We start from the raw sequence: 12,099 nt of genomic DNA on the forward strand, positions 1-12,099 counted from the left end.
TTCAAATAGTGTTATATTTAGTTTAATTTGTAAAAAAAATAGCGCAGAATTTTGAATTTTTCTGCGTATAATTCCCTGGACTGTAATTCCTGACACCCTGGGTGCATCTACACAAGACACTACATTGCTGTTGCAACAAGCTACAATGACTTAGCTCATTGCTACGGCAACATAGCATCGGCGGGCACTAACTGTGATGCTAAGGCTACTGCACAGTAGCTTGTTGCTACTGAGCAGTAGGATTGGAAATGATCCATGTGCTGCCAGGACTGCGCAGGAACAGCTTTACTGCACATTTAGTACTTGCGCATGGTGTAGACATGCCGACTGAATTATTTCAGCAAACTGTGCAAAGACAAGCCCTTGGATGTCAAAACTTCACCTTCAAATCAGAATGTGCAAGTTCTCAGGAAAACTTGTGAAAATGTGACAGAGGTCCTGATAGAGACTGTCAGCTGCATTCAGCTGTGTCATCTCCTTCTGTACAACTCTATAGGATGCAGCATGGCAGTTTTAAAACTAAGCTGGGTTAGTGGGTCAGCCCAACCTTGTGGAAGGATCCTATGGAAGGTAATGGAAAATAACAGCCTTTCTCCAGAGAGGCTAAAGAGAAGTCTACTTCTACTGTGCCAGATTCCAGCATAACCTAAAGGAAAGGGTCCCATTACCTATAACCTGTAGGTTAAAATTATTTCTGCAGAACCCAAGTGTCTTCATCCCAATTAAAAAGGCTTTTCCATACAAACAGCTGGGTTAAGTACATGGTGAAAGCAAAATATTTGTTTAGCAATTCTGACCACACATGGATGTGTGCACAGTACATGCGTGTTGGCTACAGATCATCACTGAACAAAATAATTATGCCTTCTTGCCCTGTTTAAATCATTATTTGCCTGGCTTGCATTCATGCCACTTAGCGCAGAATTAGAGGGTGGGAAAGACTTCCAGGGTCATTTAGTCCAATCCCCTGCACAGCTGCTGAATTTGCTGTTGCTACAGCAATTAGATGCTCCTAAAATACATGTTTAAAGGAAATGCCTAAGTACATGAGAACATACATAAGAACTGCTATTTACTGGGTCAGGCCACAGGTCCATCTTGCCATGTGTCACACAGTGGCAGAGAATGGATTCTGTAAGCGAGAGTGAACCGGGTATGACCAGGGTTGTTTCCATTGCTCCTCTCTCACTTGCAGCCTCCAGCATTTAAGGTCTAGGGAGTTCTGATTCAGAGGCGGTGCCCCTTGCTCCCATGCTCAATCTCCTTTCTAAACTGAATAGTCCTGGCCTCTTTAGTCTCTTGTCTTATGGAAGCCTCTCTATGCCCCTGATCATCCTTGTTGCTCTTTTCTAGGTTTCCTCTATCTTTTTTGAGGTGTGGGGACCAGAACTGAGCACAGTATTCAAGGTGTGGATGCATTGTGGATTTATAAAGGGGCATCATGGGATTCTGGTTTTCTCTGATTTAAAAAAAAAAAAATCGCCAGTTTTCAGTTAAAAAAAAGTAACTCCAAATCCACATTTGTCTGTGATTTAAATGAAACACCACATATATATGTATATAGTGATGTTTCATTTTAATCATGGAAAAATGTGGATTTAGGGTTACTTTTTTTAACCGAAAATTGGAATTTTTTTTAAATCAGAGAAAACCAGGATTCCTGGGCAAAATTATGCTTTCTGTTTTGTTTACAGTTCCTTCTTAATAATCCCTAAAATTTTGTTTGCCTTTTTGACAACTGCTGAGCACTGAGCTGATCTTTTTAGCAAACTGTCCACAGTGACTCCCAGATCTCTTTCCTGTGTGGTAACAGCTAACGTAGAACCCATCACATTTGTAATTGGTATTTTTGCAATTCCAACACTCACCCTGCCACCAACAGCAACACCTCAAGGCACTCTCCACCATTCAACAAGCAGGGACCATGCTGTCTGCACTTTTCCTTGACCACAAAGAACCTCTACTCATATACAATGCCCCCCAGAAAGTAGGTCTCAAACAAAAATGAGGCATGAAGCCCCATAACAACACTAGTTAGCCCCCTTCCACAGGTTATTTACAACAAGACCTAGCCCTATTTGATGGGGTATGACAGATGCAATTTAGGAGTCTAAATGAATACACTCCCAATTCCTGCCCTTGACACAAAGGCACTGTGGCATTAGGCCAGCATGTAAGATCTGAATACCACAATCAAAAGAGCTCCCCCAGCAAGCCACGGCTAGAGTTTGCGTCAAAGCAAGCAGCTGGGCAAACCAGATCAAATAGGATGAAAAATTAATGGGACGACTTGCACACTAACGAAAACAGGATCAGCTGCTCCCAGCAAATTAATCATTCTCTCATTCTGGAAGACTCAACTGTCAGAGGAGTGGTTTGGTGCACAGCTAATAGGGCACCCCGTGAACTGGTGCCGTTGGTTTTTTCAAGCACTCGCTGAAGTTTAATACTGAAATTACCATAATTACTTAACACTAACCAGGCCGATCAGCCTACAAATGAAGAAAAATGGATGAATCAATGTGACACCGGGAGCCTGAAACAAAAACCTCAGGAGTTTTGTTACCCTTTCAGGAAAGGCTATGGTCAAACTTAGCACTTTACTGAGCTGAACGGGAAGGTGAGAGGTGCCTGTGTGTCTCTATAAGACAAGCCAACTCTCTCAAGCCAATTCCTAGCAGATAAGTGCCACAGGACAGAAAGCCACCCCCTCTGCTCAGGGTACAGATTTGATCATAGACGGAGAGAGAAAATATTATTTGTGGGGGCTAAGGGCACGCATCAGCATGAGAACTACAACTCCTAACGTATTCTGTGCAGTGCAACAAATGCATGGTTAATGTCTTCCTCAGCCATCCAGAGCTGAGTGCACATGGGGCACTGGCCTGGCTGCACGCTGAGCAGCACCGTGGTGCTGCTGCTGTCACCGGCTGCTGCAAAATTAGCTGGGGGGGGCTAAGCCCCCACAGCCCTGGCCTTCCACCACCTATAGATTTGATCCAACCCTCTAGGGCACTGGTTCCCAATCTTTTGGGGGCCATGAACCCCTTCTGGACTTGTGACCCAAATAGTTGGCTTACAACTGCTCCCAGACTCTCTCAAGTGTTGGGATCATTACCCTATTCTGGAAAAACATTTAGATGGTAGTGGGATGCCTAGAAGTGCCAGAGCCATAGCCTTGAAGGTCTAATGCCTCTCTGAAGGGCCCAATTAAAGAGAGGTGGTGGAATAAGAATGCTTGGAAATACAATAGCCCTTGACAGCCCCCTTATTCAAGCACCTGGGCAAGAGAAAAGGGATTTATCCCTTTCCACTTCTCTTCAATCCTAATAAAATATAACTAGAGCTTACACACCAAACTGCAGCCTAGCCCTTCCTAGATTTAGCTGGAAGTGGGCAATCTGCAAGGCATACTCCCAAACATTGTATGCACACACCAAAGATTTAGGTGTTTGTTCAGATAGGCATGGTCTAAAATACTCAATTGCTGGCAGTTTCTCCATTCCACTAAGAATCCAGACATAGAAGAAAATCTGGATAAAACAGAGGTTTAGGACAGTAGAAAGAATTGCAGAAGTCATTAAGTTTGCAGCTACAATTCCTGCCTTGGATGTATATGCTTTGCCAGTCTCCTGCACATTAAGAAACAGGCAGAGATGTGTTTCCTAGACATGTCACCCAAAAGTAACCATCTCTCAACATTTTTGATAGACTAAGTGCTCTGTCAATACCAGGTGGGTTCTTAGATCTGCAGCCAACTACCCATGAGAAGCTGCAGGGAAATAAAGTTTGTTTTATCTCAGGCTCACTCAAATAAGATAAATGCGCACGGATTTTTTTTTCCAACGCACAATTAACAACAAAGAGCGATGCTCTGTACTGCTATCGTGCCACGGGACCACTAGATACTTAATAGAGATTAGTGGAGCTAAGCTCCACAACCTCATGGAAAGAACACAGGTTAGCCTTATTATTCTCATTCACAGGTTGAGATACTGATGCAGACTGACTGAGGTGCAGTCATATAGGCCGGCTGGCTGTCACAGCCCCAGGAACTGGAACCCCAACTCTAACTCTCCCTTTTGCAGCATACATGTGAACAACCTTTGTCCCCAGGAGAAACTGTATATAGCTAAGAGAGGAGATAAAAAGAAATCACACTGAATCCCTTTGCAATAACTTCTCAATTAAGGACCTAGTGATTGGCTCCTGGGTTAGACTTCTATTTCATGGTAGAGTAACAACGCTGCTCTGAAATCTCACCCAACAATGCCACCAGCTATGTACAATGCAGCTGCGTGCTTCTTGTCAAGGTGACCCTTTCATGCGTAACAGCAAAGCACACACTGTTGCTCAGAGACTTGACTTCTCCATAAGCAATGCTTATACAGCTTAACATCCAATGTCTGCGGTTGTTTCAAAGCACAAATAACTCCTCACACCTCTTAAAGTCAGATGGTGAGAAGTAAAGGGCATTACTTAAATATCTGGTGAATAGTCAGGGATACTCCAGGTCAGTCAGACCTCCTAGATGCAATGTAGGTATCTCCAGCTTGTTTTGCAGAAGGACAGACTACATGATAAAATGAATGCAGTTGGTCTCAAAGCTGACTCTGAAAAGATTAGTCTGATTAGTCAAGTTACCAAGAAGTCAAGTCAACAGACTGGATTCTCTGGTATCAGTGCTCAGCAAATATACAACACAAGCAAATCAACATGACAGCATCTGACCAGCTGCCCTCACTTGGCTCTAGTGTAAATGAGGACATGATGCAGAGTTCAGCGCCAAAAGTTCAAGAAACCAGAGTTCCAAGAAAGCCTGGGAGAGCCAGGGCCCAAAATCCATGCAGTTCAACAGGGTCTGGGGGGAGTTACTTCAGAGGCACAAATGGTTGAGACATGCCCCAACTCCCATCAACTCTTAGTGACAGACCTGGTTATCATTTATCCCTTTCAAAGATTCCCTGTGGGTGCCTCTCGCACCCTCCTTCGAAAAGCCCAGCTTTGCCGATAACAGTAATAGAACAGCATAGGATGCATCCCTTGAATAATGGGATACACTATACACTACTCAGAGAAGAGGTTTTCTAGGATTTAGAAAACCTTTTTCTAAAGGTGATGGCCTTTTTCTGCAGCAGCAAGAACCAGCTTACCGTCAATTCCCAGGGCCTCCTGCTTCTTGTTTTCCAGACATGGTTCAAACTGATTGATGATTTCCAGGCAGTGCTCCTTGGTCACGTTAGTCATCTAGAGAGCAAGCAACAATGAAAGGAGAACATTTCATTAACTAAAAAAGCAGACCTTTTCTTACCTAGTTTTCTTCTTTGAATAGAGTTCAGCAACTGGCTGGATTTTCACATTAGCACCAGGATTTTACAATTGAACAGCGAGATTCTCACTCCTGCCACTCAGTGTCAAGTCAGATGAGAAATTGGGCTGCATAGTGAAAAGTTACTGTCCCTTTGGCAGCTGTCTGATCACAGCCAATAAAATACGGAGCCTGATTTCTGGTTTTTAGGTCAAATGTGCTTGGTAGTTAAGCCCATAGGGCATCCAAATAGCACATGCTTTGTTATGGACCAATGGAGTCTTTAAGTGGTAGGATTACATGATTTGCATCGTCAAAATGTTTTCACTTTGGAGGAAAGCAACAAAATGGAGCTCCTGGACACAGAGGAAAGAAGAATGGGTTATAATTAGCAAAGTTTCAGAAGGTCAGGAGATTACTGGAAGCATTCTGATGAAGTCTTGCTTTGATCTATGACAGGACTGTATTCTCATCCACAGGAAAGCTGAGACACTGGCACTAAAAATTAGGTCACTCCTGGTGAGCTCCAACTACATTAAAAAAGTGATACAGCCCTGTAAGTGCCCTAACCCAGTACAACTCAGTATTCTCTGCCTGGGGTAAATTATCTCATCAAAAGAAAGAGGTAACTACACTCCTGTGCAAAGGTCATCTGCCTATAGCTCTAGTCAGATGGCACCCGGCACATGTACTTTGCTCGGTGCAGCCAGGCTATTATTACCAGCTCCCCCACCAAAGCCCTGTAATAGCATCTATTTCTGCAGATACTCTGGGAGACCCATCTGTTTGTCTGCTCCAGACAGCAGTGTAATCTACACCAGTGTAAATCTGCCATGTGTACGCTCCCTTCCAGAAGAGCATGCCCCACTTAAACCAAACAAGAGATAAGCATGGGTAGTTGTGTCTGGCTGGGTTTGGAAGCAAGAGCCCTCAAAATCACACCATAAAAGGCCATTCTGGCCCACTCTCATTTCAGCTATGATCAGCAAATGCTGGTCTTTTCCTGAGGAATCTAGTTTTCACAAGATTTCTAGTCCTGTTCCAATGCTGCAGCAGGCCTCTCTCTCACTGCTGCTAATGCCAATACATTCATTTGTTCCATTTTTATTGACACACCTCAAACCTACGGTATGGATACCCGCTCGCTCTACCCATATCACATTAAAGAAGGCAGCGTCAGCCATGGGAGTTAGCCTGGGGAGCCATGTGTTGTCTGTGCCTGTGATTAGCTGCTGATTGAGTCCTGTGGCTGGAGTTCATTTTCTTCATTCAGCACTGGGAGAATCAATAGCCCAGTGAAATGGAAACACATCCCCACACGTGGAAAAGCACAGTGAGCACAGAGGGAATGGACAGTTATTTATTCACTTTGTCAGATACTCAGGGGACTCTGAACGAGAATCATAAACAGGGGAGTGCTGGCATTTGAAGGTTCAGTGCCCTATTGTGTGAGTCCTGTCATTCCATTCACATGGGGTCTCTGCTCCCTGAGACTGCTCTCCATTCACAATGTGTATTTTAGATGATTTGGAACTTGTCTAAAGAGTGAGAAACCAGCATCATTCACTGCTGCCCCCAGTAGCCAAGGTGATTACTTAAGCTAGCAGGTGGCTGTTTGCACCAAGGCTTGTCTAGTTGAGCTGTGATGTTGGAGCCGGAACAGAATGTGTGTATGCATGCATGTACCACCACATGCAGTGAGGAGGCTAATTCTCTTTTACTGTTAGAACATAAAGAACACTTTGCAGTGAGATCTGTTAAGTTCCCTTTTCATGAGTCTGCATGAGCCATTGGGAAATAGAGCCTGCATTTTCAATCTGTGGCAGGGATGGATGGATACAAATGATTAATGTGCATAAGTATGCAAACCTTGGTGTTTAGCTCATGTAGCACAAGGAACAGAATCATTAATTCTTTTGTACATAGCAGCTAGTACAACGGAAAACAGGAGATTAGTTCGCTGCTATTCAACTCATAGCACATAAATAACTATGGAGATGGTGTCTAGGTGAAATTCAATATTTGATTAATAAAGTTTATAGAGCTAGGAGTTTGTCTCTGAAGAGCTGGGAAATGTCTTAGGTTTTTATGAGCAGCATTAGGTGTAATGTTTGCCATTAGCTATTGGCTGAGAATAAACCTCTGTGTATAATAGAGAACCACTTGGTTTGTTGGGCCATAAACTCTTCATCTGTTTCAAATCAGTGATACAGACAAAATAATTTGTGCTTTGTACGACTCCACTATAGTAATGAAATATTAAGTGCTAAAGCTGCCTAATAATATTTAGTCCTTTCCATCTTCAAAGTGATGTCCAAGCTGTTAATTAATCCTTTGAACACCCTGGGAAGCCCCCCCTCTTCTCCCCCCTCCTCAGTACACACCAAGAAACTGGGGCAGGCAGGGTAATTCAGAGACTTGCCCAAGGGCTACACAGCAAGTCAAAGGCAGAGCTTAACTCAGTATCAGACTGCCTGATACTAGAAAAGCCCACTATGACCACATAGCTAGATGCCAGATGCCAATCCCCTTTTTGTAAGGGAAAGAAACACAATAAAAGAAAGCCACAGGGACAATGATGGGGGGACGGAAAAGAAATAGGGAGATTCCAGGAACAATTCACATAAGCCAGAAGTAGCATCAACAGCAAGAATAAAATCCAGTGGTTTATGCCAGTATCATCCAATTGTCTGAGAGAGCCACGTGACCACATGTAAGTAGCTATTCAATTTCTAAGTCTACCTCTGAAATGCTCTTGCCTTGTAAAAAAATTAATTCATGCCCAACAGGAAAAAAACTGCATAGTAGTCGCAGCCGCATGGACTGAGATCACAAATCTTACAAGGAGACCTGCTTATCAAACTAACTTTTTTGAGGATTCTCTTCAAATGTAAAAGTCATCAGCTCAGGACACAGTGCCTATTCAACAGGTACCACGGCCATAATTTTATTACATAACAGCAAAGTAGCTGATAAACTGCAAAGCACTCCTTAAGTGGCAATTGCTCAGTTAACATTAGAGTCAGAAATACAAAAACAATCTTTATTCATTCAAAGGGCCGTTACAATTAGGAACTCTCAGTTTCATGGCCTGCATCACTAGGACACGTGAAGTTTGTCTTGATTGGAAAGTGTCTGATTATGCAAGGCTGCTGGCTAGAAAAGGAGTAGGTAACTCAGGGTGCATTTGCAATAGTGTCAGTGAAACAACTTTATGGTATATTCTCATCTTCTGCCTGGTTCCCTCTAGTTCTGTTTATCCTTCTGTTCCACAAGCACTTCATTCAAATAATATGTTACTGGAACAAGTTTTGGACCAGGCAGAAGGCAAGTTTTAAGGACTGCTTGAATCATTTCCCTCTGCCAATAAAAGTAATGTCCAAGCTCTGCTGTGAATAAGCAGCCTAAAAAAAGAGGCTCCATTTAAAACTCACAACCCCCAAATCCTCTGAGGCCAGCAGAATAAGCTGTGCACAGTGATATGCCCCTCCAGGGTTGGCAGGGTTTGCAATTCACAAACATTACGGATTCTGCGTAACAAGTTCCCTCCACAACCTGGCTGATTATTCTAACTGTCACTAGTGCTGTGCAGGAAGAGAAGAGCCAGTGCTCCCCTGACTCCAGCCTACCTTTTGTTCGATCTCAAGGAAGCGCTTCAGATCCTCTGTGTCCAGGTAGTCCTTGTGGTTGCTGTAGGTAAGCATGAGTAGGTACAGGTCACGCCGTGTTGACATCATCTTGTAGAAGGCACAGAACTCATCAAAGCCCAGTGTGCCCTGGTTATCATCTGTGTCAGCCTCCTGCAGTACACAAGAGCAAGTCATTGAGATCTCTCCATTTCCCAAAAAGGACACATACATCTGAATAAAGCCCAGTTTCTTTAAGACAAAAGTAGCTTACTGTTGGGCTGCTGTTTGCCCTGCAGCTTGGCACCTGGTCTGATTCACCAGGCTGACACTGCAGCATGAACAGCTCACAGGAATTTCCTCAACCAGCTTCTCTTTCAGCTGACACAGATGGGAGCACTGGTGCATGCTCCAAGAGCTGTTTTCCAGCTGCAGCATTGCCCAACAAGCCCTCCCCATGCCCCATCTGAAAGGCTTTCCTCACCTATAGAAACTATTGGCAGGACACTATTGCAAGAAGAACAGGGGAGAAGTCACACAGGTGTCCAAGGAAAAGGGGCCATTAATAGTTTCCGGTGCAGTGCAGGCAGTCCAAATGAGTTTCTGTCTGTGGCTTGGGAGCACCTCAGTATAAACTCCTAGGTCACATGTAAAGTGTGCTAATTTATTACCATTTGATGCAGAGAGAAAAAAAAAGCAGAGTGCTCTCTGGCACTCAACCCATAAACATACGTACATACTAATGGTTCTCCACTCCTGTGGCCCACTACAGCAGCCGACAAAGAACAGGACCCCAAATGTACCAGTCAATACCCTTCATCTTCCATTCACTGCCTGCACACAATGGAGATGGACTTTCTTCAAACCAGTTTTGTTAAATGCAGGCAACAGTGGCCCACAGCAGAAAAGCTTATTATTGGAAGGCTGATGAGCACCTGAAGCACCACCAATTATACATGCCTGTGACCAGGCAGCCAGTGGGCCATGAACTTTATTACCTATAGTGCAGTAGTGCCTAAATATCTTTATTGAACTTTATTACCTATAGTGCAGTAGTGCCTTGCATGAGACCTGGGATACACCAAGCTGAACAAACACATGGTCCCTGCCCCAATCCAAACAGGCAAGGCAAAAGTTGAACAGGAAGAACCATCATCCTCATTTTACTGAGAGGAAAGGAAAGCCTAAGAAATGCCCAAGGCCATGAAGAATATACAACAGAGTTGAAAATGCAGCCCAGATCCTCTGAGCTCTAGTCCAGTGTCTTAACCACAGGATCTTCTTCCTTGTAGCTGTGATCCAGCCCAGAATCGACTGAGACAGCGAGCCCGGTGCACCACCTATACCAAAGCTACAAATTAATGGCACTTCCCCGCCCCCTCCCCCAGCAACATGCCTGAGTGTGGCTTAGTGAGATTATACACAGGAGCTGTGCCAAAAGTGCAGGACTACAGGCAGAACAGAAAGCTCATTACCAGGAAGTACTCAGCACTGTGGAGGGGTTCTGCAAGGGATCATTCCTTGGGAATGAGCCCTCGTCCAAAGAGTGCACTTTCATTCTGCATCCTTTCCCCTTGTCCCACATTATTAAAACAATAATTAAAAAGTACTTATCTGGTGATTACAAATGCATGGAGATACACACATTCTAATATATCCCTTAAAACAAACTACCCACAAACAAACAGAAAATGACCCAGTTCTCCCATCCCATTATCCTTGATGGCTCTCTAATGTTTAAAATGGAACACTCACTGTGTTTCCTCCTTTATGATCCATTTACAATAGGGGGTTTCAGAGCTGAATGGTGTAAAAACCCAGTCCCTCATCATTACCATTATATCAGAGCCCACTGCCAATGTAATGCAAAAAAAGACAAAGAAATGTCAAATCAATTTGGATTAGCAGCATCACATTGCATCCTAATGGCAGCACAAGTTTATTAAGATTCATTTTTCAGCAATCATTGATCCACTGGCTTTGAATATGAAAATCTGATTCCATTTTCAATCTGCTATCATGTAAACCTCATGCTTCATTAGTGTTCCTGGGTGTTAATGACACACAACTCCTGTGCAGCAATGCTTTCTGATGTTCCCTGGAATAGGGATCACAAGATACTTTCATTTCTGGTCCTTGATCTTAATTTTCTTACTTTAAAAAAATGGAAAGGAATAGCATTCTGGAAAAAAACACACCTGAAACTAAAGGTAGGTAACAACCTAAGAGAAAAATGGAGAATTAGAGAGAGACCAGGGGCTTGGTGCTTTAACTGTCATAAATTACACACCTCTAGAGTGTCTTTCATCAGACAGTCTTGGAAGTGCCGCATAAGCATTAAGACTCCCAAGAAATAGTTAGGTAGATAAATTGCTTAACAGATGGGAAACCTACAGGTGGGACACACAAGCCCCAGAGACTCCTGTGGGGGTCACTGGAAGAACAAAGATCAGAACCCAAACTCCTAGCACTGTATCCCAGGCAAGATCCTTACTGATCCTCCGATTGATTTATTGGGTTGGGGTGGAGGAGGTTGAGAAGTAATTTGCACAAGCTGTCAAAGATTTTTAACAGGAAGGATTTTTGAACAGGAACAATACAGAATGGCAAAAGCTGGTTCTCCAGCTCTCAAGCCCATGATACACTACAAGTGTAAGTCCAGCCACTTAGGTAGTGATCCACCACATTTGCAACCATGGCCATTTAAGTACTCAGATTTGCACCTGCAACTAACAGCTGTCCTGAAGAAAAGCATAGTGAGAACTTGTGGAGGAATGAAACTCCCCCCTATTAAGACAAGACTTTTTAAGTGAACTTGGGTTCACTTGCTCTATATTATTTAGTTAGTCTGTGAAGACATATCTACCCTGCCTTCTTTTTAAATATGGCCACTGATTTACACATCAATTAACAGAAACTAGCTGTGTACAGATCCCTCATATCCACTGGCTGAACAAAGGGGAGATCTACCACTAACCTAGTTTCAAAAGAAAGGCAAATCCAAAGAGTTTGGTAAATCTGTGTTGGATGAAAAGAACGTGATCAATTACTTAGGACAGCTGGGCTGAGGTACCTCAATGGCAGAGCCTTGAAAAAGACAATGGCCTAATTCTGTAGAGTCTGGAGGCATTTATACACGTGCTTTGGGGGGGGGGGGGGGGGGGG

At 43.6% G+C, this 12,099-nt stretch overlaps 1 protein-coding gene across 1 annotated transcript in view; it reads right to left on the minus strand.

Annotated features, from left to right (window-relative positions):
- Positions 1-12,099, minus strand: part of PLCH2 (phospholipase C eta 2) — a 393,529-nt gene that overhangs the window by 67,828 nt on the left and 313,602 nt on the right. The window contains exons 6-7 of the mRNA XM_019511675.1: positions 8,938-9,108; positions 5,154-5,247 (exon numbers count right to left, since the gene is read on the minus strand). Of these exons, the coding sequence (XP_019367220.1) occupies positions 5,154-5,247; positions 8,938-9,108 (265 nt within the window). The remainder of the gene's footprint in view (positions 1-5,153; positions 5,248-8,937; positions 9,109-12,099) is intronic.

This window comes from Gavialis gangeticus, unplaced genomic scaffold (genome assembly GCF_001723915.1).
Source record: "Gavialis gangeticus isolate Ggan-Ray unplaced genomic scaffold, GavGan_comp1, whole genome shotgun sequence".
NCBI lineage: Eukaryota > Metazoa > Chordata > Crocodylia > Gavialidae > Gavialis > Gavialis gangeticus.